Source organism: Tenrec ecaudatus, chromosome X (assembly GCF_050624435.1).
Source record: "Tenrec ecaudatus isolate mTenEca1 chromosome X, mTenEca1.hap1, whole genome shotgun sequence".
NCBI classification, from domain to species: domain Eukaryota; kingdom Metazoa; phylum Chordata; class Mammalia; order Afrosoricida; family Tenrecidae; genus Tenrec; species Tenrec ecaudatus.
Window position 1 is genome coordinate 127,953,076 of NC_134548.1, and position 27,716 is coordinate 127,980,791.

Sequence of the window (27,716 nt, forward strand, 5' to 3'; positions counted from 1 at the left end):
GCTGCCACTTCTGGGGACCCCATGTGTCACGGAGCATCACCTTGCCGTGCGGTTTTCTAAAGGATGGACTATGAAATGATGACACAACCCAAGATCATACCGTGACTGTTAGTTGCTAGAGCGACAGCTATGAAGTATGGTAACCTGATATGTGGGGGCTTTCACAGAGTTTGTGGGAAAATTCCATTCTCTTTTAAATTCCATTTTTTTTGCCTCTCAATCTTTGTAAAGCCCCCTCCTATGTAGTGTGATGAAACGCTGCACAGGCTTGGGCCATGCTCACAACTGTTGGCATGATGGATGGCAACGTTGCGGCTCCATGACATTCCATCCCAGTCAAGCAGCCGGCCCTCGTTTTCACTGACCCTCTATTCTAATAACCACAACACCCACTGCCATTGGCTTGATTCCTACTCACAGTGACCCTGTACAAGGTACCCAGGACTAGAAATCTTTCATGGGAGCAGACAGACTCAACTTTCTCCTTTAGAGTAGCTGGTGGGTTTGAACCATCAATCTTCCACTTAGAAGTCCTACGCTTACCCAAAAGGACCAGCAGGGCTCCGAGAATTAGATATCATTTCTTTGCTTGCCATTTTTAAAGCTCCCAGTGTTCCTTTCTCAATGGAGCTTGCTTTTTTGTCACCATGTCACATCTATCAGTCCCAAACTGAAGGTGTCCCACTGCTGCTGAGTCTCTTCTGTTTGGATTGGTGTAAAAGGCGGGACGTTGCTTGGCTTCATTGGCATGGGCTAATAAAAGTTTGCCTTGCTCCAGTGGCACCGGATTGGCATATTTTAATATATATGGAAGTAGGTCCAGAGTGATTCGTTCACCTGTCAATACTAATTGCAGGTCCGAAGGAAAAAACATTTCAGTACAGGATCACTCTATAGAAAATGTTCCTGTTGGCTTTAAAGACTGTTCTGTTGCTTTTGATGAAAAGGTAGACAACACAGGCACCCAAACTTCTTGTCCCAGCGCATTGTACATCATTAAGGAGGCCCAGGAAGACGCCGCCAGGGTCATTCCACTTTTCTTGGAATATATATGGAACAGCCATGCATATGGAATGGCCCTTACCAGATAGGCGCCTTTCAAATAAAATAGCCTCTAAATTATTGGTGAGTTGGTGATGTCTGCTACTTCAAAGAGAAAATTGATGTCAGTGGAAAACAATCCCTCACTGGGGTCAATCAAGTTTCATTTTTCTACTTGGTGTATTACCAACTGTGTTAATATAGTGCTTTCCCATTCCCAGACACTATCTCATCTGTTCCAGATACAACATTTGGAAGTAGACAGAGCAGACAGCATAGAGAACTGAGTGTGAGAAACAGTAAAATTCCTTTGGAAGAAGCCTGGATCGCGACTCTCCCGCTTTGTGCCCCAGGCAGCCGCCTTGGAACAAAGCAGTCCCCACTGCTCGGGAGTCAAATTTCTGGGTTCCAAATCTGGCTCTACCTGCCCTTTATGCACTTAAGCAAGTGGTCCCCTCCTGAAGTCTCAGGTTTCTCAACCCAGAAATGGTGGTGATGATGATGATAACAGTTATTCCGTAGACTTTTAAGAATTTAAATAAAATCATGCATGTGCACTACCTGAATACTAAAGTGGTCCAAAGCCCGTCAAAGTCACAGACCCATCTAGAACTGCCTGGAACCCACTGCTAGAGGGACAAGATGCAGCTGGCAGAACGGAGGCTGAGGGCAACCTGATGCTTACCAGTGGCCACCTGACTGTTCGCATGCGTTTCCCGCAGTCGCTTTCACGAAGCATTCACAATCACCGTTGAGTGCAGGTACCACTCTACACCCTTCTAACCGTTCAGGAGACTGAGGCACATATCCCACCACTCACTGCACGCAGAGGAGGCTGGATTTGGATCACAACTGTGATTCTCACCATAGCCCTCCTTGTTCCCCATTCTCAGTTCTCTAGGGCACTGCCCCACGCCGAGGCCACAAGCAGTGAGTGTTGTTGTTTGAAAGTCGTCAGTCGCAGGTGTAAACGCATGTCCTTTCCACTTCTCTGTCCCTGGTGTACGCTGTACCCAGTGCACATGGCGTGCCTGGCACAATGCTTATCTGCGGATGGCACACCTTGGTGGGGCTTCACAACAGCCCTTGAGTGCAGGTCCCATCCTGATCACCACTGAACAGTTGAGGATGCTGGGGCTCAGAGGGATTTATTTCTAACTCCCTAGGAGCCCTGGCGGCATAGTGATTACATGTTTGAAATCACCATCTGCTCCGAGGGAGAAAGACAAGGCTGTCTACTCCCGTAAAGCGTTCCAGTCTCAGAAACCCACAGGGGCAGCTCTACTCTGTCCTATAGGTGTCGCTACGAGTCATCAGTGATTCGTTGGCAGTGACATTGAACTTATGAGCTTAAAGGTAACAGACATGGAAGCAGCGTGGTCTAAGCAGTGGTTCTCAACCTTCCTCATGCCAAGACCCTTTCATATAGTTCCTTATGCGGTGGTGTTCCCCCAACCGTAAGCTTATTTTCGCTGTTACTTCATAACTGTAATTTTGCTACTGTTATGAATTGGGCGACCCCTGTGAAAGAGTCACTCGACCCCCAAAGGGGTTACGACCCACGGGTTGAGAAAAACTGGTTGTAGAGGCAAAACCCTGGGCTCAGGAGTCTGCTAGACCTAAGATCACCGTGGACAAATCACTAACTGCTCTGTACTTCAGGTTCATCTGGAAGATGAGGCCAGTGACAGTACCTTACCTGCCTTACAGGGCTGCTGTGAGCATTCAATGGCTTCAAACAGATAAAGTACTTTGCAAACCACAACGGTAATAAGTGTTCACCAAATCGTGGCCCTTGCTGTGGTAAGAGATCAATATCTATTGTAAAATGAATGCGCTAAGTCTACATAGTATTGCTTTCACATGGGGTAAAATTGAGGGAAAGATGCTCATGTCTTTGAAGCTCATTTCTTTCTTAGCAAAAGTGATTTGAAAATGGTGTAGAATAAAGCCACTTGCATCAAGTAGAAAGAAAATGTTTGGGAAATGAAGATGCCAACATATATACAAATGTGCTTGATACCACTGATGTATAGATTGTTATAAGACCTGTAAAAGCCCCGATTAAAATGATTTATTGAAATAAAAAACAAAAGTGGTTTGTATGTTTTTAAATAAAGCCACCTGAGATCACTGCGCAAGGCTCTCAAGTTTCCAACTCTCATCTATTGCATGGCAATTGCCTTCCGTGCGGCCTCACTGGTTAGCACCTAATCATGTTCGGTCGAGGCCTGTCAGTTGAGCTTTTCAAACAGACCAAGTTCAAATTCCACCTCCACTACTAGCTATGGAATGGCGATCAGCTTGTTTAACCTGAATTTCAGTTTCTTCGACTTTAAAACAGTGAGAATTACACCACTTTCACAAGACTACCATGCTTATCCTGAGACAACACTGGGAAAATACCATCACACAGGAAATATTGTTGAAGTGTTGATTCCTACCTAACCCAGCTTATAATTTGGATGAAACCTGAAACCACCCTTAAAACTCTATGCCAGGCGTCCTCAAACTACGGCCCGCAGGCCACATGCGGCCCGCCTAGGACATTTATCTGGCCTGCAGGGTGTTTTTGCCCCATGGTGTGTGTTTTTTTTTTTCTTCAAAATAAGTTAGGTGCAAGGCCGCCTCGGAAATGAAGTCCAAGCCCCATGTCGCCTCAGGCCAGTGCTCCAAGGTGCCCATGCCTTTCCCTAGCCGCTGTTCCTTTCCCTCTGATGGCATTTCTAACCCCTAGTCCTTTGAAAAGAAAGGTTCCAGCCGACGCGCCGCTTCGGGAAGACAATGATCGGGAGTCCTGGGGCAGGGTGGCCCAGGACAGCGACTTTCCAAACAAAGCATGGAGCTGGGAGCCGAGTGCTGTAGGTAGAATGGCTGTCCTCCAGGCACTTTCGGCACTGAAATCTGGTTTCCTGGAGTCCACGAAGGCGTCCCCATGACCACCTTCGAAACAGCCTATTGAGACTGAAGGCCTCTTCTTCTGTGTGGGTGCTAGAGCCAGGAGCTGTTTTCTGGAACACTCTGGAATGTGCCCCTGGAGGCCCAAGAGAGCAGAAGGAAGACGCTCCAGACCAGTAACTACAGCCTAGTGCTCGCTGCAGATCCTACTGCTGACCTATGACCTCTTTGTCAATTCCTTCTCGGAGCTCCGAATAGCTCCCATCATCCAGCTCGCCCTCTTCATCCTCCAGGACGTTGCAATTCTCTTCAGCAGCATCGTCGTCTGCCTCATGTTCGTCAACACCTCCGTCTTCCAGGTGGGGCTGGTCAACTTCCTGTTCCACAAGTTCAGAGGCACCATCCTCCTGACAGTGGTGTACTTCACCCGCAACATCTCCCTTCACATGTGGAAAAACTCCAACTGTTTCGTCTGGACCGATGGCCTGCAAACATTGTTTGTGTTGCAGAGACTAGGGCCGTCCTGTACTGTTACTTCTACAAGTGGACGGCTGGGCGCCTAGGGGATCCGCGCTTCTACCAGGACTCGCGCTGGATGCACAGGAGTTCCTGCAGGGTCGAAGGTGACCTCTTCAGATCCCTGGGAGGCGCTCTTCCTTCCATGTGCTGCTCCCAGTCGGAGGTCGGCCTCCTCAGACCCATGCAGGCCCATGCGGTCAGCATTCCCTAAGGAAGAGCCTCCCCTCTTGCACATTCAAGTGTTCGAGTCCCTCTTGCCTATCTCAGCCCCGTGCCCCACCCTCTCCTGCTCCACCCCTTCATCCTCCTCTCAGAAGCTCTGACATCTGGGAGCTTTGTGCGTGTCCTTTAGTGTGCGTGGCACAGGGGAACCTCTCGGGCCCGTTGTCCATGCACCACGTACTTGTGGCTGAATGGGCTCAGAGGGAGGCTCCGGGGCGCCTGACTGTCCACACTGCCGACTCTTAGATTTAATACCCAAGCTACTTCCCCCCTACACACACATTTCTAAATAGGGAATATGTGGATTTTCCGCCACCAAAGAGAAAAAAAGATATGTGCAGTGTGCATAGGAATTTGTTCATATTCTTTTTGAACTATGACCCAGCCCTCCAACGTGTCTGAGGGACAGTGAACTGGCCACCTGTTTAAAAATTTTGAAGACCACTGCTCTATACTGTGGCTCTGGGTAAGTGTTCCCCTTTTTTCCTACGATATTATGTGTTGTGTTAATTAACATTTGTGTGATAGAATATCGATCACCAGCAATTGTAAAAACAGAACGACGCCTGATACCACAATTAAAAATCCTTTCACCAAAACATACAGCTGAGTACACCGAAGTAGTACATTAAACACATCATTGGCTTATAAAACGACGGATTTAATATTCTGGGGATATTTTGTAAACATATAGTCCCGTAGCAGGTTCTCACACAATATTGTATTTGCTTAATCTCTCTTTTAGAAGTATATGCCCATCATGGATGTGAATATCAGAGTCTGATGTACAAAATAAGAGATGATTTGCCAACAGAACCAACAAATCTCTCTTGGAAGTGCAGCCAGAAGGCTCTTACGAAGTAAGGATGGTGAGACTTTGTCAAGTGCTTTGGGCATGTTGTCAGGAGGGCTCCGTCTCTGGAGAACGACACTGTGCTTGTTCGAGTGGAGGGTCAGCACGAAGCAATCCCCCCTCCAGGATATGGATGGACACAGTGACTTCAACAATTGGCTCAAACCTCAGGATGGCACAGGACCGGGTAGTGTTTCATTCTGGTGTACACAGGGTCACTATAAGTTTGAACCCATTCAATTGCACCTCACAACACCACCACCAAGGAAATGAGGCATGACTGAGGTGGGCTGGAGAGGGGAACTGCCACCAATCCACTGTCCTCTAAGGGTCGTGATAACACAAGTGACTCTTCCTTTACCCACCCACAATCTGTATCCATGAACATAGTATTTGAGCCTGAAAACGCCACTGTTTGGAATTTAGTCTAAGGAGATAATCCAAAGAACAAGGTAGGATGTGTACATGAGGATGTTCACTGTGGTGTTAATTAAGACATCCCAAACCCAGAAATACTCTGGGAGTAATAATGTGGTCCTTCTATAGATCTTGATAGGGGATGTTAACATTGACTTTACATGATGTTGCTAAATGAGTGAGCCAGCTGCAAAACAAAATGAATAAATACATTACCCCCTTATAAAGAGCACACAGAATGGTATTTATATATATGCCTGAGGTATCTGGAAAGATGTTCAGTAAAATGCTAATAGCTACTGTCTATGAGTGATCATGGGAGTCCTGGTGGAGCAGTGGTGATGCACTGGGCTAACTGCAAGGCCAGTAACTCAAAACCACCAGTCACTCATTGGGAGAAAGAAGGGGCTTTCTACGCCGTAACGTGTCTGTCTCAGAAACTCACAGGGGCAGTTCTCCCCTGTCCTATAGGGGCTCTAGGAATAGGAATGGACCCCACAACAGTGGAGTTTTAATGGCTGATCATGTTTGCTGTACTGCTTGACTTTTTTTTACTCAAGTATGTCCTTATGTTTTATAACCAAGAAAAAAGTAACCCCCCTCCCTTAAAATGTTGGGGGAAATCCATCTCATCATGTGGACGCCTTTCTGGTTTTACCTCTGCCCATTTGAACGTGATGCCATGCTCTTTTTTCCTTTCTGCTGCAGAGGTCTAGAGAGAGGACCACCCATTCTGCTCTCCCCAAGTTCGAATAGCCTCCAGTCTGGTCAAAATGCCACGGAGGCGGCAGGGTATTTTCCAAAGGGAGTTCTATGTCCCTGACTGGCCAGAAGAGGGCAGCAGTACAGCTGTGATATAACCAGCTCCCTCCCATCCTTTTCAAATAGAATCCCCTGGAAGAACTTAGATAAAGAATCTTCAGCATCCGGTCCTAATGGATGGGGGATCTAGGGGTGTGAAAGCTATTGTAAAGCAGGTTTTTCTTTCTTTCTTTCTTTAAACACATAAACAAAGAGTGTCTTGCTGAGAATTATGCTCATGGGGGGGGGGGGGGGTAGTGCTTACCAATCTTACCAAGAGTTCCTCTAGGTCTCCCATCACCACTGGTCCCATTGAAAATGTGACCCTCACCAAGGTCGTATCCTTTTGTTTTAAAGGCCAACTCTCAGTCACCAGGCAAATAAATAAAAACAATAAGCCCCATAAGAGCTGAACGGCCCCTGAAAACATTGGTCTGAGACCACGAAAAACAAAGCAAACAGACCAATGGAGCTTCTGGTGCTTATTTGGAAAGTGCTCCCACGACTACAAGTCAGTCCTTACCTGTTTTATGTAGCGTAACTGAGATTCAGCAATTCCGTGAATGAAGGACTCCGGGGAAGGACCTTGCAGGTTTCCACCGCTGGCCTGTTGGGCTGAAGTGCCCCAAAGCATTTCCCGGACAGATGGGGGATTTAAGTCTATGTGGAAGTCAGCTGAAATCTTACAATTGTTCTTTACATCAAATAAGGCAAGATTGATAAAAAAGGGTTCAACCTGTAAAATGAAGAGAGTTACAGTTGAAAACCACTGTAATACTTTTAGGAGGAGGGCATGCATGTGGGGGTGGGCAGTGTTGAGGAAGGATGCATCCAAACTGCAAAATATATCTTTTTTTAATCCACTTAATCTGCTGCAATTACCATTCCCTTCTGAGTTCGACCCTGGGCTAAAATTGCCTGTGGTTCATTTGCAAAGAAGAGAGTACATTCAAACATAACAGACTTTATCCAATTTTAACCCCCATCAGGCAGAAATATTTAATCACAGTACGCATCCACAAGAAAACATTGAGTCAAAAATCAGCAGCTATGTGTAAAAAATTTAAGTGGACCAGTGCACAAAACTTAATTCTCTAGAAGATGCCGCCACCGTGAAAAAGCAAGCATTAATCCTCACTTTTGAAAAGTTACACCTCACAGGACTATACATTTCATAAAAGCTAGCAGCCATCAACATCAAATTACTTGGCAAAAGCTTTGCCCCATCAGCAGTTTTGGAAGACATGATCCCTCTCCACAGATGGCATTTGAAAGCTGGTCACAAAAGAGAAATTTCATGCCAGATGGCATAAAGATTAACCCTTTGTACACAGAGAGTCTGCTAGTCCAATTTGGTCAATGTGTCAGAAAAAAATCAACTTCTCACTGTTGGTATTTTTAAAAGGTAAAAACCAGGACCCCGAAATAAAGGGGAACGTTAAATGCAATCTCTTTGAAGCATATACATTTATAGCTTCAAGTGTTTCTAAGCATGGCAAACAATCTGGGACAGGGAATCATTAGCATCTTCCCTGCAGAGCAAATGGGCTCCCACACACAATGAGTGCGTCGGACGGAGTGCACAGCCACGGCCTCCCGGCCCTGGCTCTGGCAATCTTTACTTTACTCGTGGACAGGGGTTAACTTCCCGGAAGCACTCCTGTCCTCTTGTAGAACTCACAAAATAGGAGCTTTCTCAGGTTCTGCTGCTCTTGAATGTCAAGAGTTTTATGGTACTCACTCTCCTCTGCTATTCTGATTAGGGTAGACCTTTCTGGAATCCTCCCACGTCCAACTTATCATATGAGATAGAAATGGAATTTTCTTCCAGTACATCAATTCACTGCTATTTGAAAAATCGAAAACAGACAACAAAAGGCCGTTTCCTAATGGTGATAAAAGCAAATGGTCATACTTACATTTGTGGGTGGTCCTTTTGCATTCTCTCCAACTTGACCCAAGATATTAAAAGTTAAATCATGGCAATTTACCAGGAAACGCTTGTTACACTTTTCTTCAAAGGGTTTTAGATCAGGTTCAATTCCTGAAAAGTCCAACCTCTACAAAACAGATAAGGAATCAATACAAACAGAAAGCAATATTGTCAACCTATCAGAAAAAATGGCAGCGCTGGCCATTCCTTCAATTAAACTAAAAATATGTGTGGATGTGAATGTCTCACAGTAAAATTCAAACACTGATGGAGAAATCTTGCAGAGGGATGAAGAGCGGCTGATTTAAGTCAGTGGAAAAGTCGCACGTCAGTACTAGGTGCTACAGACCCTAAAATGCCATGACCTCCTAATAACCATACCTCTCTGATGTCACTTTCTACCACTCCTGCCTTTCCCCTTGCTCTGTTGCAGACAGGAGCCCTGGTGGCAGAAAAGGTAACTGTTTGTCTGTTAATGAAAAGGTTGGTGGTTCAAACCCACCAACTGTCCCATTTTAAAAAAATTGCCAGTCAGACTTAGACACCCTATGCAGGCAGTTAATTGTACTCTATGTTCTAGGGTCACTAAGAGTTAGATTTGACTCCATGGTGCACAGCCGCACTGGCCTTGTTCGTTGTCCTTACCTCAGGGCCTTTGCACTGGCCATACTCTCTGGAATTCTCTTCTCTCATATGACTTGCTGCCAGTTTTGCTCACTTCATTGAAGGCTCTGATCCACTATCGCTTCCAGAGAGACTTTCCCTGTCTCCTTATAAAAAGCTGCGCATTTCCCAACAGTCTCTGCCCTGTTTCCCTAATTTATTTTTCCTACTTCTGTTTCGTTGTTTATTGTCTAATCAATACACAGGTCCCAAGATAAAAGGGACCGTCCTTTGCATGTTAAACGAGAGGGACAACTGACAGGCCCCGGGGGTAGGTTGGGGGAGAGTTGACCAGAAAATCACAATGGTCTCTAACATGGGTAGAGAGTGGTGCCACGAGCTTAGTTGTGGAATAAAAATGAAAAGCAGATTTGGGGGGCAGGTAAGTAGAGAGGATTCGTTCAGATCGGGACACGTTGAGTTTGAGGTGCTGTCGGTAGATGGCAGGAAATATGAGAGAGGCGTGGCTTAGAGACCTGGATTTGGAAGTCAGTGAATTCTAAGGTGAGAAGGCAGACAAGACGGGAACCTTGGGGGCCACCTACATTTAAATGACAAACAGAGGAGAGGCATCTGCCTAGGAAACTGATCAACCATGGCTGAGTGCAGCTGCCAACAGAGCCAGGGGATGCACCTCAGCTGTCACAAGAGACATCTATTTTTACATCGCTGGTATTTCACAATACAAAGTTAAAAATATCTGGAGAGGCAAGGAATTCCTTTTAGCAAAGGAGGAAATCTGTCCCTCCTTCAAAGAAACTCCTAGAAACCTTCTTGGCTCACAAGGCTCAGGCCACCGGAGTTCTTCTGTTTATTTTGAACGTCTGAAGAGGCTTTGAATTCTGTTCACACACAGGGAGAGAGCGGAGCTGGTGAGACAGGTGCTATCCTGGCAGGAAGACCAGGGGCATGGTAGGCGGGAAACAACGGGGTGGACTGATGCTGGAGCAGAATACTCTGCCAACAGAGAGGAGAACAAAAAACCCCTCCGGCCCGGACCACAAGGACATTTTCTCAATTACCCAAGTAATTCAAGCCCAAACAGGGAGGGGGCCTGAAGAATCTTGGCTAATGAGAGCTCTGGGGACCTACCCTGGATCCCTGACCACATCCTCCCTCGGCGGGCCTTCCTCACATGTGTACTTGGGAGCATGGCCTTCCACAGCCTTCGCCCGGGTCTGCTTCTCTACTGAAGACATCCACTTGTGTGGGGCTAGGCAGCTCCTTCTTGAACACTGAACCGTCGAGCCAGGGGAGCCAAGCCATGGCCTCGGAAATTCTTTCTTCACCTCCACCCTTTCCCTTCCGAGGCCGGTGGTAGAAAGCATGGCCTTAGAAACTGCACGGCGGCCAAAAGAGAAGGCCAAGGTTGTGGACTGGCACTTACTTCCCTTAGAAAAGGCTACTCGACACATGACCATATGGGTCTCTCTGTGTGGCAAGACCGCCTTTCGTCATTGACATTACATGGATATTTTTTATTTTACTGTTTTGGGAGCCGTAAGACTTCATCACAATTGTGAGTATTCCTCTCGCTGATAAACAACTTAACATCAGATCATGTCCTTGACCGCAAAAATAGACCAGCACAAATGTTTAAAGAGACTGGATTTCGTTTCAACCACAGTCAATTGGCTCCTTTGTATATAATGAAAGCGGCTGGCTTGTCCAATTAGAGCCCAATCATCCGGGGGAAATCAAAGAGGCAGACGTGTTTGGAACAAGCATGTCTCTGAGTCTCTTGCTACTACCATTCCCAACGCCTGTTATGCTCTTACAAGAATAAAAAAAAGAAGAAGAATTATATAACTTACATTAAAACAATACTGCCATGTGGGGGTAAAAACTGAGCTGATACCAAGTGCTAAAGTAGAATGAAAATGTTTTGTAAATGATGGCAACAAATGTACAAATGTGCATGACGCAAGAAGTATGTATGGATTGTGATAAGAGCTGTATGAGGCCCCAATTCAATGATTTTTTTTAAAAGAACAAAAAGGAAACTGAAAACTTTTTATTTTCTCATATGATGTCTTTACCAGGAATATTTGCCCTGCTTCCTAAACATTTGGAAAAAAAATCAAATGAAGAAACTGTAGGAAGCTGGGGGGGCCTCCAGAAGGATGGCTCTGAGGACATGTTTACATTTTAATCTTTACCTCAGAAAGCTCATCTTTAAACCAGACAATAGTCTAGCTGAATGTGAACATGGGGCTCTTTGACAGAACTGTCTAGACTCTAGAGTACATCAAATTGACAACGGCACCACTGTAAAGGTTAGATAAGAAGCTTAGAGGAGAGTGAGCAACGGGGGAGGAGTGAGGCAGAAAAGAGCAAGCCTCACAATCACTGAATTGTACATATATGTAGATTGAACTGGTCCATGTTCTTTTCTTTTAAAACCATTGAATTGTCATAATTCATAAACCATAGAACTCAATGGTTCAATCACATCAAGAATTGTATAATCATCACCACGATCAATTTTAGAACATTTTCTTCCTTCTTATACTCATTATTATTAGCTCCCAATTCTCCCCAACCTCCTCGGCCTCACCCCCAAAGGAACTATTTATCCAGTTACTGTCTCTATAGATTTACCTATCTGACTTTCATATATGGAAAAAAATTTGAAATAAAAAAGAATTAGAATTGGTACATGGTAGGCTGTGCATATTTTCAACAAGTGCTTTTTTTAAAAAAAGAAACTGAATATAGCAAAGGGAAACAGAAAAGAAATGAAAAATCCAAACTTCTCATTTTCCAAATAACTTAACTGTTTCACTGGGGAAAATACCCACCATGCTTACAGCCTGCATGCTTCTATCTTTCCAATAAGGTTAATGATTTCATTTGGGACTCTGACATACACAAAGACCAAACAAGGGGAGAATTTTGTCTTCCTCAACTAAGGTCATGTTCTCATGCACGGACATGCAAGTAGGAAAAGTGTTTGTCATACGTATACCCCATACACAGTTTCTTTTCTTCTTTTTAAAAATCATTTTATTGCGTGTTCTTACAGCTCTTACACCATTCCATACATCAATTGTATCAAGCATATTTATACATATGTTACCATAATTTCCAAAACACCCATATACTTTTCCTATTTGAGAGACACTATCGAAGTAATTATAAAATGCCATGGAATTAAAAACGAACCAGATATATATCTTAGTACAAAAGTGCCTTCACTTTCATGAAGGAGGGTTAGAATACACCCATGCCCACAAACCTGCACTTTTCTGTACAACCCTCAATTTAAAGAGGGATTAAGTTAGGCATGAAAATTATCCTAGTTCTACAGCTTCACATGAAAGTGAAAAAGAAATATGCCCTGTATGGCTTAGTGTTCTTTATACTGAAGATTTATACTGCCATTACCTCACAATTATATTTAATGAGCTAAACACGGGTTGCAATCGTCTATATGCGTTGTCTACTTTGAGGAGCGAGATGAAGGGGAAAGAATGTAGGGATCTGAGAAAAAATTATATATATATAGTTGGCTCCAAACTATTTGCCTGTGGGGAAGTCATTCTGAGGGAGGCGTTTGTTAGTGAGCTCTATGTTCCAAGTGAATGAGACGCAAATGAAACGATGCACATTCCCCAGTGGTGGGTAAATGGGTGACTCAACCTTTCAAAGATGGACCTGGCCTGGCTAAACATCCATTGTGGAACTCCATAAAGAAAGATCATTAATACCTGAACTTCGGAATCAAAAGAAAAGAGATTCTGTCTTCCGTCTCCTCTGCTGAGTTTGTTTAGCTGTTCAGTTTCTCTTCCATACTGTAACATATTTAAAATAAATATATAGATGTAAATAAACATAGATCAAATGTGACTTCATTTCCTTCAAAACAGCGGGCAATCCTGTTTTTGCCATTATCTACTTTTTAGAAACATTTTATTAGGGGCTCATACAACTCTTATCACAATCCATGCATATACATACATCAATTGTATAAAGCATATCTGTACATTCTTTGCCCTAATCATTTTCTTTCTTTTTTTTTCTTTTCTTTTTTTACATTTGATTAGGGGCTCATACAACTCTTATCTCAATCCACACATATACATACATCAATTATAAAAAGCACATCCGTACGTTCTTTGCCCTAATCACTCTCAAAGCATTTGCTCTCCACATAAGCCCTCTGCATCAGGTCCTCTTTTTTTTCCCTCCCTCCTCATTATCTACTTTAAACTGTGTTTAAATATATTGCTTATGTAAGCTACTAATTTGCCATAGCCTCTTCCTACGTTCCCATATACTACAGATGCTTGCTTGCTCTGTGGCTATCACTATGACTCATGATAAGCTCTCACTCAGCCTCTTTGACTTTCGATGTCTCACATAAGAACAGGAATGGTGCTCAGTGTGCAGCAGGTTCAAAAAAGGAAGTCTATGGACTGTGAACATGAGGTTGAAGTAAATCAGAGAGAAAATTCTATCCTTGCACACACACAGCTCTGGGATAAAAACTCAAACTCCCTGCCGTCACGTCGATGGTGACTCATAGCAACCCTGGAAGACAGGGTAGAATTGTCCCTACGGGTTTCCAAGACGCTAACTCTTACAGGAGTACAAAATCCACTCTTTCTCCCAAGGAGCAGCTGGGGGTTTTGTACTGCTGACCTTTCAGAGAGCAACACAATGTACAACCACTGGGATAGGGTACATATATCTTGTTGATTCTTCACCTCGAGAAAGACATAATGGGCCGCATCGTTTGGAATGACAAAAACTGAGATGGGTAATGACTGAAATCGACACAATTACATAAAGCCTGGACGAAGGACCATGCGTATGGCTCCCCAAATTTTGTGAAACAGCTTTGAAATATGTCATTGACACTTAAGAAGGGTGGTCTATTGAAAAGCAAAACGAGAAATTGCTAAATGCATGTGACTCAATTAAGTCTAAAAAGAGGAACAAAGTATAAATATAAATAGGTTCCACAAGGGTTTAAGTGAGTAAAACGGGCCCTAACCTCCGAAGGTATTATAAAAGAGCTCATTAATTCAACCTTACACATCAGACTAGACCAGAGTATGTACATGGATACAGATAAGAGCTGGAAACACAGACAATATAGGACAGATAAACTCCTTGGGACCAATATTGAAAGTAACCATATCAGGAGGGGAAGGGGGAGAGGAAGGGGAAGGAGGGGGGAGAAAGGGGGAATCACAATAACCTACTTATAACCCCCTCCCAGCGGGGATGGACAACAGATAAGAGGGTAAAGGGAGACATCGGACAGTGCAAGACATGGAAAAATAATTTATACATTATCAATGGTTCATGAGGGAGGGAGCGAGCGAGAGAGAGGAAGGGAGGAGGGAGAGGGAGGGAAAAAAATGAGGACCTGATACCAAGGGCTCAAGTAGTAAGAAAATGTTTTGAGAATGATGATGGCAACAAATGTACAAATGTGCTTGACACAATGGATGGATGGATGGAATATGATAAGAGTTGTATGAGTCTCCAATAAAATGATTTTTAAAAGAAGAAAAAAGAAAATATATGGGTTTATTGCAAGTGTCAAAAAGCAGAGCAAATAACATACATGATGATAAATGTACTGCATATACACATGTATTCATATAGAAAGAACATATGATTTGCATTTGAAATGAACCTATAGAAATCATTAGCTTGACTATCAGGTGTCAGATCTCCGCCAACAGTCCTTTGAAAAGGAAGAATGTTCACCTTAGGAATGACATATAGTAATTAAGCTGTATAGAAGTATATAAAATTAGGAACATCACCAACTTGGAAGGGCTTTCTGGTGCCTTGGAAAGAAAGAGCTTCCCAATCTGTCTTCAGCGGTGCCACTTTTTATTTTGACATTTTCTAACCCCTTCACTCATTTGTTGTGGTTCTTTAACTTAGAAATGACAGTGCCAAATGGAGTCTGAGCACTGCAATGGTACTAGCTCATCCTGCACCGTCTCACTGGATGGCAAGTTGCCTTCAGAAAGAGATACCTTCATCAGCTCCGGATGCATGCTTCTCTCCAAACTGGCCATGATGTTCTCGGCTTTTCCTTGGCTGCTTGTTTCATCATCTGCAAATTAATTAAAAGCAGATGTTCCAAACCATACAGACCATTACTAATTACCTCTCTCCCACTCCGACCCTCTCCGACTAGATTTATTGTAAAGAATTTCGATTATGAAAGCACAGGGAAAACTTTAATGGACTTTTGAAAACCTGCCATGAATTTCCTATCTGTTTTAGCCTGGTTATATTTCATGTGTCAGAGCCCAGGGAGCATCCACTCTTCAAACTCTGACTAATCGCAATCTTCAGAGTCATTTGTAAGGAAGATGTGGGTCAACATTCAAGATCAAATGTTTTGTAGCCACCTGAACCAAGGACAGTGAAAAATTCTCACCTTGTGCCGTTTCTACCGTCTCCTTTTTCTCTTGTACCAAACTGTCCGTATTGATCTGAATAATCTTTTTCAACATGATCAACCATTCCTCCATTTCCTGCTCAGTTTCAGCAGCCAGATAATGGCTGTATTTATCTAACATCTTGAGTTCAAAAGCGTGACGCCGCATTTTGGGGCACTGGAGAGGGGAGGGGAGAAAAAAAAAGAGCATGAGTTTAGTTCATTTTGTTGCCCTCTTAATATTAGATTTCAATAGTTTATTTATTTTGATCTCGGCTCAGCACATACGTGCGTCAGTACTTTCAGGAAATAATTGCTGCTTTCAACAAGAAGCATAAACTCCACGGTGACGATGGGCCACGCCACACACATCTTTCTTGTTCCCCTCAGTACTGAGGCCTGTCCTATATTACAGCACAGTGGCATAAAGTGCTGCTTGTTTTGCACGCATCAGTTTCACTATTTACACTCGGTTTCACGTCTTCCTCACATAGTTACAGGACTGCAAGATGGGCTCTGAAAGGCGAAATTCCATGTGACCCAGAACAACACATCTGAACCTGGCTTTAGAGCCATCATAGCATCCTAGTGCCACAGATGCCTAATTCACATGCATGACAGAAAATGTATCCTAGGAGCATCAAAGATGCTCATGAATTTGTGGTTCATAGTAATAACATGGAAGTAGCTGACTGAAAACATAAGCCAGCAGAGAGAGAGAGAGAGAGAGAGAGAGAGAGAGAGAGAGAGATCTCATCCCTAAAGCATAAAGAGACATTAGTTTACATTACTACATCATGTCCCCTGCCCCAATAGTTCAGCATTAATAGATGTATACTTTTCAAAGGCTCATGATTCATACTTTTCTATCCATGGTTGTAATTCAAATTTCACCAAGGAAGTTCCTCTTCAAAGTGTAGCTAAGGATGAAATTACACAGCTGTATTAAGTGATACAGATGGATGTATTTGGAAATACTAGGAAGGAGGATGATAAGTAAATAGTGGATGCAAATCTTAGGAAGGCCAAGTCTGAGTGGATGTAAGGAAGAAAATCTGGAAATTGTAGTGTCCCTCTTTCTTCCAAGAAGATCCATGATTATACATTAAAAAGCTTCCACTAACGCACTCCCTGCCATCGAGTCCATGCTGACTCATAGTGACCCTACAGGACAGGGTAGAAGTGCACTGTGTGGGTTTCTGAGGCTGGAACTCTTTACGGGAGTAGAAAACCCTGTCGTTCTCCCAGAGAGAGGCTGGTGGTTTCCAACGGCAGACCTTGAGGTTAGCAGCCCAACACATAACCACTGTGGAACCAGGCCTTTTTCTAGATGTTTTCTCATACGATCCTCATGACATCCGCTTGATAGGGTACATAAAAGACAAAACAAAGAACAAACTCACTGTCCCTGAGTCAATTCCGATTCCACCACATGTGAAACAGGGCTTACGTGCACTGTGGGGTTTTCTTCGCTATACCCTTTACAAAAGGAGGTCACCAGGCGTTTCTTCCCGAGCGCTGTCGGAGGGGGTTGTACCACCAACCTTTACCTTAGTAGCCAGGGACAAACTGTTGGCACCACCCAGGGACCAGTAAGAATGCATGGCAATTATTTATCCCTGCTTTACAAACTAGAAATGAAGATCCAAGGAGGCTTGGGGTGTTGAATCTTCTGAGGCCCAATTAGTCCACTGTTCTTTCCAGTCCACTCTGCCACCCAGGCTCCTAGCTCTTGGTCAATCAGCTTCCTCTTGGATCGTCTCTCTGCCCTGTTTCTCACCCTGCCTTTGCTGATGCTGCAGCCATTCAACTCAACAGAACAATTGTGAAGCCCCTAGTGGGCGCTGCTGCCTGCGATAGGGGACACAGGAATGAGTAAGATAGGGCCCTGTCATTCACCATAGACTGTGCATCGTGCGCCAAGACAATCAGGAGGTGAGCCAGGAAACACCAAGAGGAGAAGCCGGAGTGCATAGGACAAGTGAGCTGCATCGTCGAAGTGCTAGTTGGGCAGAGTCTTCAAAGATAAGGTTGAAGTAGGAACTGAAAGGGAAAGCACAGAGCAAGGCAAAGCAAACAAAAAGCAATGCTAGGGAAGCTGCAGAGGTGGGCGACACCGTGGAGCGCTCGGCTCCTGCTGGAGCTGAGAGGCTGAGAGAAGCTAATGGAAGAGAGGCTCTAAAGGAGGATAAAGGCCAACCCCTGCAGGCGGACAATGCTGGCTGGAGATCATTGGCTCTCAGCCTGTAAGACAACACGTGAAGGGCCAGCTACCACCACCAACTGCTCTGACTGGGATTCCTTACCCTGGAAGGCCTAGATCAAGGGTAGAGCAGATCAAAGGTAGAGCAGAACGCCACATCATTTTAGAAACAGACCCGATCGGTGGAACGCTGAGGCTAAGGCTCTTAGTCACCTTTGAGGTCTGAAACGGATCTCACCCTCGTGGCTCAAGTTTCCGCCTAACACGAGACAGGTCTATAAGGGGGATAACAATGCTAGAGAAGTATGTGCTCCCAAGAAGAATCCACCAATCGTGATCGAAAGGGCAGTATTTACGTGAGGACAACATTCAAAAAGGTTCGGGAGGGAGGAAGCATGGACACAGGAAACACAGGGAGAAAGTGGGCTAAGTGAAATTTACATCATGGGGACTGCAAACAAAAATGTGTATGATTTGAATGGAAGTTTGATTTACTCTGTAAACTTTCACCCAATTGACAATAAAAAGATATATTTTTTTAATTGAGAGAAAGCAAGGTTTTGAGTAAGAGCGTGAAAGGGCAGACCTATGTCTTTGGAAGACAAATGTACAGGTTGGATTGGAATGGGATGACCCATCGAAGTGTAAGTCTTTATAAGTTAGTGGGGACAAAAGGAGAATGGCAAGAAGGTTAGATGATTCAAGAGGCCCTCTGGAGCCAGATTCAGAAGGGCTCGGGAAGCCAAGTGAGAGCGGGGCATCAAAGAGGATTCTGAAGTTTGCGATATGGATGTTTTGGGGGGATGGAGATGCCATCAACCAATGCAACAATAACGAGTCTCTTCACAGTCCATCAACGCTTTCCCTGGAGAAAAAGAAAGAAATTATCTCTGTGGTCCTACCTGAACAACGTCAATGCAGGCGTCCAAGTAGATACAACCTTTAGATTCTTTCGAATTTTTTTCATCTTTATAAGAATTAAGAATATATGAGCCATCCGGAAGCTGAGTTAAGTAAAAATATCGCCTTTTGAATACCTATTGGGGTGGGGGGGAGAGACATGAGTGAGACATCCGTCACATGTACATTGCATTTGAACAATTTCTGTCATCTCAAAGCCTTAAACAGCTTGTCAGACTATATATTTCTAGCAGGACAACCCTGAGAGGTTGCTGAGAATTACAGCACTCTTCATTGTGCTTGGATCTCCAGTGATTTTCCCTCAGTTGAGCAAACCTCTAGGAATGAACCATAATTCAAATTGCTTAACATTTTTAAAGTTGCTAAAGCATTTTTTATCAGAATCACCGACCATTTCACTATAGCATCCTTTTTCCATTTAATTGCAAGCCAGAGTTGGGCTCTTATAAGTTTATTCATAAGACCACAAATCTAAATGCTATAAAAAGACCGAAAGACGGCATTAAATAAGGAAGACTAAGTGAGAAAAGGGGCATTTGCTTGATGGTGCTGGCAAAAAACACTGAATGCACATGGACTTTCAAAAGAGCCAACAAATCTTGGAAGCTGTACAGCCAGAATGCTCTTCAAAGGCAAGGATGGCGAGACTTTGGCTCACATGGTGGGAACCTTTGTCGGGAGAGACTAGTTCCTGGAGAAGGACATCATGCACGGTAAAGCAGAGGGGCAACAAAAAAGACAAGGGGGATTGACGCAGTGGTGGCATCAATGGGTGCAAACGTGAGAACAGCGGTGCGGATGGCCCAGGTCTGTATGTGGTTATGAGTCAGAACCAACTGACGGCACCCGACAGAGACAGAGGAGACATGTACATATGGGAGCACGTCCCAAAAGCTCACAGAAAAATGGGGTTAAAAACAATGGAATGTTCCATGAACTTGTTGAAACTCCCTCTCACTCATATAATACGGGGGTGTGTATGTGTTTCTCTATAGGTATAAGGGGCTTCTTAACTATGTGGAAAAATTCCTTATCTTCTAATTAAATTTTTCCATGAACTTTTTGAAGCCCCTTCATATAACTGTTTCTCACCTACATTATAGCAGCACTCCCACTTCTGAAGGTTCAACTTATAACACACCCACTCACAGGGCAAACGGGTGAGGGTCATTAGTTAATTTTTTGAGTGGCCCCAATATTGTAATTCGCACAAGTAGACCCAATGAGACTATGCCACTCATTAAGAGTTGGGGACTCACAATAGTTAAGGAGCTGTCTGTGGGTTATTCCTCAGAGAAAAGCCCAGAGAAATGGAGGGAAGGCAGCAGACTGCCTGATGTGCTCGTGCTGCCCCGCTGCGCTCCTTTACAATCAAAACCCCAGAAGCTGGTGAAGCGTATGAGAATACACCGAGAATGCTCAGATGGAGCTGTGCTTTCAGGAAGCCACAGACAGCAAGCTGCACTCAAGTGTTCGTCACGGTGAGGGGCAGAGCTCATTCCAGTTGCTACATCCCGAGGATGCTAACTCGTGTTAAGGGTCAGAAGGGAAGCCTCGGCAAAGGAGTCTTGAGGAGGATTAAGGAAATGCATTCTCATGAATCTTGCCTTACCCATAGCATTTGGGGGTAAGATCTAAGCTTGCCATTTTCGATCACCCATCTGATAACCCGGTACGATCCTTGGCTATTTCAAGAACTTTAAGTATGGAAAAGTGTTATTATTTGGCAAGAGCATTCTTGAAAAATGCTTGAACTTCTGGCACAGACCGTGAAGCATTAACAAATTCTTTCCCCGGTAGCATGAGCAAGCAGGGCTGAGAACATGTTAAGGGATGTTTCTACGCAGGAAAGCTAGGAGGGGAAATAATGACACCTGTAGTTATTATTTGCCTGGAGTAAGTGTCACTGATTTTGACGTAACTAAAAAAAATGCCACTCTGAGGAACACCCTAACAGGTTGGACTGGTAAATGCTACAACTTTGCTTTCCGGGAGCGACCAGGAGAACTCTACGGCGGCGGCAGCAAAGAGCCCAGGCAGAAAGCATTGGCTCGTTTTGCCATGCCAGCCATGGGAAGACTGCTCACTTCTGACACAAAGGCCCAGAAAGCATACATATATGCTGTCTCATTCCCACATTGATGTCTGCTGGGGGGAAAAAAGCTTGACAACTATTCAAGGGAGATGTTAATTATAAATGGTGCTTACAATTGGCATCTTCCATGAATAGGCATGGAGATTTTCTTTCCACAGGAGAGAAATGGGGAGTTAATAGCAATCAATACAAGAAAGAAGAAAGGCTTCCCAAATCGATTGTGGTGATGATTGTACAACTTTTCTTGCTATGATTGCACTGTATGATATTTGGATGATGTGCCAATACCCTGTGTTACAAAAGCTGAAATGAACGGAGACTGTCTGGGCTCATTTTCACAACAGGGGCCCACCTCTGCTACTGCAGCGTTCGGAGCAGAAGCCAGAAAAGAGGTGCTGAGCTCACTGCCAGGGCGCCAGCTTGTATGGAGCACTAACAGTCTGCAAAGCCCTGTTTTCAAAAAGGTTATTACAATAAGCATGCATCTCCCCACCCACATGAGAATACATCTTCCAGGCAGAACTTAGCAGGAAACATTACACCAGATATGAATTATGAACAAATCTTTTCAAAGTCTATAGCTTCAGTGGCATAGTCGGTAGAATTCACTGGCTGGGTTACCCACAAAGCGAGGAACCAAGGAAGGGAAAACGCAGAGCAAACCATTTTTGGGTTTGGGTGGCAGAGTCAAAATTAGAGCCTGCTAACTTTTTCACATACAGCTGCCTCACCAAGCAAAGACCTTTTGTGGTAGCTGCCACTTCCAATAGCAGCAGGGCACAGCCTGACAATAGAGGGGGGAAGGGATCTGATATGACTGCTGGCAAATTGCTTCCTCTAACACTGTCATTATGCGTAAATGTGACACTGAGGTAGGTGGCTGACGATGGACCTGGGGAGAATACAGGGCACAATGGAAGGAGCATGTGCCTGAAAATCCTAGGACTTTGATTCCCATCTGGGAGCTCCTGCTAACTAGCACTGTAATCCTCCTCCTGACTGCTCCTTCTGGAACCTGCCAGTTTCCTCCCTTGTGAAACAAAAAGATCATTGCTTTACAGGCCCACCTCAGACCACCTTTGCTTTGTAGATTCTAGAAAATATCCGCATCAAAATTGAACAGCACAGAGCCTTCTGAAGCCGAGAAGGGGTTACCCACCCCATCTTTACCTTCCTGCTGACAAGCCGTGCTGGGAGTTGCCAGAGAGCCCTGTGATGCTTATATTGCCATTGGATCCACAAGACTTTGTAAACACCGGTCTGTGAAGTTCCTGCATTTTGTATTATTGTATGTGGCTGTGTGAGTCTGAAGAAGAGACTTAGGAACTAGTCGCTGACTTAAGGACTTGAGTCGGACTAGGCTGGAATGTTTTCTTCATATGTAATTGCTTCTTGATGTAAAACTTTTGCTTACACATATATGTGTCACTTGATTTGTTTTAGTCAATGCGGCCTAACACATGATCCCACAACAAATCTGTGAAATCTCTAAGATTTCTACTCCTTCTACGACTACTCTATGATACATGTTGGATTTTAACTTCCAGAAAGCTTTTATGGTTTCTTTGAAGGGAGGGGTGGTGTTAATCCTAAATTTCTCATCTGGAACCAAAAGAGAAATTAACCATATAATTTCTCTGCCATGTAAAAAATGTCTAAGATATAACTACTTGGCTTTTTTGCCCTCCATCTCAGTAAGACAGATGACAAAATAATGACTATATGGGACTCCTGTCAAGAGTTACAGTCTTAAATAAATAGAGAAATACATAAATACATACATAAATACCAGGGTTATTGTGTGAGTCTAGGTTGACTTGAGAAACAAATCCAGAGGCACTCACACATGTATCAAGACTTTTTTTTAAAAAAAAAAAAGAAAGACTTTTATATCAAAGAGTAATTGTACATTCAAAAAACATCCCAGGTCACTCCAGATCAAGTCCGTAAGCCTAATATTAGCCTATATGGCCTGTAAGTTCCTCTTCAGACTCAGGCAACACATGCAATAATGCCCAGTGCAGGAAGATCACAGGCCAATGGGTGGAAAGTCTTGTGGATCCAGTGGATAGCTTGTCCGGAGCCATGAGGCCCGGCCATTGCTTGGAATTTATTAGGACTTGCCTGGAGCCGTGAGGCCCGGCCATTAGTTGGAATTTATTAGCCTGAGCTCTGGGCATTCTTCTACCCCAGCCTATGTGACAGAGCACAGCAGCTGTAAAGCTTGAGCAAACAAGGGGTGATGCTCTTTAGATAAGCACAGGTGTCCTGCATCCCCATGATTGGGCAAAAGATCCTTCTCCCCTATGCTTGATTTGCATGTACATGCCACTCCTCTGCATACCTAATTGAAGACTGTAAGCCCTTACTGACTCACAGGCAGGGCATGCTCCCCTGAACTCCCTGATTGGCCTGTTGCCAAGGTAGCCTAATCTGCATGTGCGGCTGAGGCGCTCCCCCCTTGGCTGGCCCTTATGAGTTGTGACTCTTTGTTCATTAAAACAGGACTTGATCAGGATATTGTCTTGTCCTCATTCTCCATGCTTCTTATACCCCCCCAATTCCCACTCTGTCCTCCAGGACCCACGGTGAATGTCCCGCAGGAATGGGACAATAGCTGGCACGGGTCTCAGCTCCAAGGCTTTGGCTGCCATCAGCATAGCTCCATGTGGCTTGTTAACACAACATGAATGTCTCATAGGGAGTGTATCTGCGTCCTGCCTCCAGTGAGCTATTTATCTCCAAATGAGGTCAACAAGCTGTTACCTGATTGGCAGGTCCACCTAAACTCCAGCCCTTCAGAAGTTGACACCAGATTATGTGACTACCACGGTTATAGTCTCGGAAACTCACGGAGGCAGCTCTCCCCTGTCCTATAGGGTTGCTCTGAGTTGGCATGAGTGGCATGGCAGTGAGTATGGGTTGGGTTTTGGATATGAGACGGTAGTATTTAGTCTCTTATTATACCTTTCATTTGAAGGCCCCCAGTCCTTTGTAACCAATAGCAAATACTTTTCATGAGATATGTATGTATCATGAATCCCATTTTCTGTAGAAGCAAATTGAGGAACCAAGAGCTCCCAGTAGTTCATTCAGGCAAGTAAATGGTACAACTGTCATCAGAATCATACCATAGTGACAAAAAGAATCTTACTCAGCCCTTCAATTGCTTCCCATCAAGGTTGTATTCCAGAATCTTCATGTCCTGCAGGATCTGGCATCATATAAACCTAATACACTGACTTACCTAAAACCAACAAACCAAACCCATTGCCCTTGATTCCATTTCAACTCATAGCTACCTTACAGGGCAGGGGAGAACTGCCCTACAGGGTTTCCAATGCTGTCCAGACAGAGACTGCCACATCCCAAAGAGCGGCTGGTGGATTTGAGCCAATCACTGTCCTGTTCTCCGACAAGCACTGAGTCACTCTGCCACCAGAGCGCCTCGAACTGACCAACAGCTCCCTAAGCACCCTACATAAGCTGCTTCAAGGTCTTTGCACTTCCTTTACCCTTGACCTGGAATTTTCTTCCTCTACCTACTCAGAGTTCACTCACTCTGTCAGGTTTTTGCTTCAATGTCACCTCCCTCTGAGAGACTGTCTATGATTGCCTCCTTTCAACATAACAACCTGTTTGATGTTTTTAACTGTTATATCTGGTTATCTCTTTACATATTTTCTCTCTCTCTTGTCCTCTGTTAAAGTCGCTGGGTCATCCAGGCTGTATCTACATTACCTCTAACAGTGTGTGGACTCAGCAGTTACACAAGGAATGATGACTGCATTAACAGTGTGCCCAGATTGTCCATTAATTTCATCCAATCGAACAGCAATTTTCTGTAATGCCCATATTCTTCCTCTTGGTTTTTTAATCTTCCACGCTGATAAACAGCGCTGAAAATTCCCTCGCTGCACTCAAAGTCAAACGCACTCAAAGTCAAACACATGGGCACTGACAAGTAGCTTACTGAGTCTACCCAGAAGAAGAAAATAGGGAGTAAGGCAGAGGAAATGACTCCATGAGATCGGGGCCCACCAAGACTCAAGCAAGTCCCCCGGGTGGCTTAGTAGTTATGTGTTGGGCTGCTCAATGCAAGTTCAAAACCAGCAGCTCTATGGGAGTCAAGATGGAGCTTTCTACTCCCTTAAAGAATAACAGTCTTGAAAAACCACAGAGGCAGTTCAACCCTGTCCTATAGAGTCACTATGCATCAGAATGAACTTGATGGCAGTGAGTTTTAGAGGATTCTTGAAAAATTCAAGATCTTTGAAAGTGTGACCGTGTGGCCTTTAGTCCATTGAATCAAAGATGGAAGAAAAGGAAAAGCAAAAAAAGACAAGCACCAAATATCCTTAAAGTACAAAACCCCTTTTATCATTTTATACAACAAAATCGCCAGAGGATTTACCTAAGTGTGGGTCCTTTGTCAACTAACCCTTTGAGTTGACTCCAACTCCCGGTGGCCCCATATGTGTCTGGGTGGAACTGTGTTTTCCAGGGTTTTCAATAGCTGATTTTTTTCTGGTGTAGGTTGCCAGGCCATTCTTCCTAGGTACCCCAGTATGGAACTTCATCACCAACCTTTCAGTTAGCTGAGCACCTTAACTAAATCACTATGTTACCTAGAGAGAGACTCAAGCTCCAAGCAGCCCAATGGATAACCAGTACAGCTCCTAGAGGGACAATATTTATTGGAAATGGAAAGGATGCTCCAAACCCTAACAAGCTGAGTAGCTGGACCAGGAAAAGTGTAGAAATGGGGTGGAGGGCGATTTAAAGGACTGATGTCTTAAGCAGAACAGCACAAAAAAGCTGGTAAGGGGAAAAAAGAGAGAGAGCAGGAGAACAAGAGACATACCGCATCTCAGAGCTGTTCTAGGAAAAATGAGTGTCCTGTGGTGAGAAATCCGACCAGGCTGTTAGGAGCTTCACTGGCTGAGGAACCCCTACCACTAGGTTGGCTATCAAACGCTATGCCTCATTTTGCTCCCCTGTATCATTTTATAACCGCAACAAAGGTTTTGATCTACTACATGCTTTCTGGCAAATATATCAAAAATAAAAAGTTGTCCAATATTGTAAAGTTGGTTCTGATTTCTAGCTACAATAAAGCAATGAAATGCTGCCCCCATTCCTGCCCCCTCCCCACTGTTCCTGCTGTGCTTGCGATCATTGCTGTGCAAATCCATCTATCTCACTGAGGACCTTTGTAGGAAGCACCCTACAAAGTGTTCACTAATGGGGGACTATTTAGTCCCGGTCTCTGGGTCGCTGCAGACAAAAGCATTGCAAAATGACTGCTATTTGTGACTTTGCAAATAACAAAAAGCATTGAGGGATAACTCAGTTATTTACAATCTCTTTGTGGCTCTCTGGAATCTTGCATATCCGTGTGATTGTCTGTGAACCTAGTGCTTTTATTATTCTAAAGTTAAGAAACTGTGACGAGTTAAGTAGCATTTGCATAGATAAGAGTTTAGGAATGTTTAAGTTCTTTGATGTTTGTTTTGTAACCAATTCCCTTGTGTAAGAAGAGTACATATACCAAGCTTCAAATATACTAGAGACTCCAGTCCATGAGATTGGAGTCCTCCCGATCCCATGCTTTGTACATAGCTCTTTCTTTTCCGTTCATCCGCATGCCTCAGTTCGAACCCAGCTTGATGCGGGATAGCTGGTCTAATCCCCCCAGACCTTCCTCTTTTTGGGGACCCCTCTACTTTGCCAAGCATGTTCTTCTTCTCTAGGGGTAGGTCCCTCCTGACATCATGTCCAAATTCGGAGAGACAGTCTCATCATCCCCTATTCTACAAGCATCTCGCTGTACTCCCTGCAGGACATATTTGCTTTTTCTTCTGGCAGGGCACGGTACTTCCACTACCATAATTCAAATACAGCAGTTCTTTGTCTAGCATGCACATGAAAATAAAGTGATTGAAAACACCATAGTTGGGTCCTCAAAGTGACATTTTTGCTCTTTTCACAGTTTAGGAGGTGTTTTAGAGCAGATGGGCCCAACACATTATGTCCTTTAATTTCTTGACCACCGCTTCCATCGGTGTTGATAGTGGAACTCCGGGACAACTTCAATTCCTTCTGCTTATCATGCTGTTGTTTGCTGGTCCATTTGTGAGGACTTGGGTGGTCCTTGTATTCCCTTGCAGTCCATATTGCAGGCGGCACACCTTGATCTTGATCCACAAGTGCTGCAAGTCCTCCTCCTTTGTAACAAGCAGGGAGTGTCACCAGCATGTCAGAGTTGTTAATAAGCCTTCTGCCAGTCCTGATGCCGCATTCTTCTATGTCATTTATATAGTCCACATTCTTGGATTACTTGCTCAGCATATAGATTTCATAAGTATAATGAAACGACACAAGGCTGATGCACACCATTCCTGGTTACACACCACACAGTAGTACCCTCTTGTTCTTTTCTGACACTATCCCACCGTTTATGGGCACTGTGGGTTTGTTTTTTTTTTAACTATAAGACTAGTAATAGGGGTCTGCAACACATCTTGCCGGTTGTCACTACACGATTCTAGCAGATGGTTTTCACCGTGTGTGTCACAGCCATGCTCAAACTTTCAACAACCTGCAATTACCTGTCTGATCAAATACACATGCCTAACTCTGGCTGTTTATGGCCCTCCCAATCTTACTAATAATATAAGGTAGAAACCATTGCAAACCTCCTTTGTAGAGTGTTTGCTACATTGGAGTCTCTGGCTA

At 44.2% G+C, this 27,716-nt stretch overlaps 1 protein-coding gene and 1 pseudogene across 2 annotated transcripts in view; one reads left to right on the plus strand and one right to left on the minus strand.

Moving 5' to 3' along the window:
• Positions 1 to 27,716, minus strand: part of DOCK11 (dedicator of cytokinesis 11) — a 232,006-nt gene that overhangs the window by 122,568 nt on the left and 81,722 nt on the right. For both annotated transcript variants that reach the window (XM_075539220.1, XM_075539219.1), the window contains exons 7-12: positions 18,865 to 18,999; positions 15,760 to 15,937; positions 15,350 to 15,429; positions 13,058 to 13,141; positions 8,671 to 8,811; positions 7,275 to 7,487 (exon numbers count right to left, since the gene is read on the minus strand). In XM_075539220.1, the coding sequence (XP_075395335.1) occupies positions 7,275 to 7,487; positions 8,671 to 8,811; positions 13,058 to 13,141; positions 15,350 to 15,429; positions 15,760 to 15,937; positions 18,865 to 18,999 (831 nt within the window). The remainder of the gene's footprint in view (positions 1 to 7,274; positions 7,488 to 8,670; positions 8,812 to 13,057; positions 13,142 to 15,349; positions 15,430 to 15,759; positions 15,938 to 18,864; positions 19,000 to 27,716) is intronic.
• LOC142434730 (transmembrane protein 138-like) lies at positions 3,334 to 4,669 on the plus strand (annotated as a pseudogene).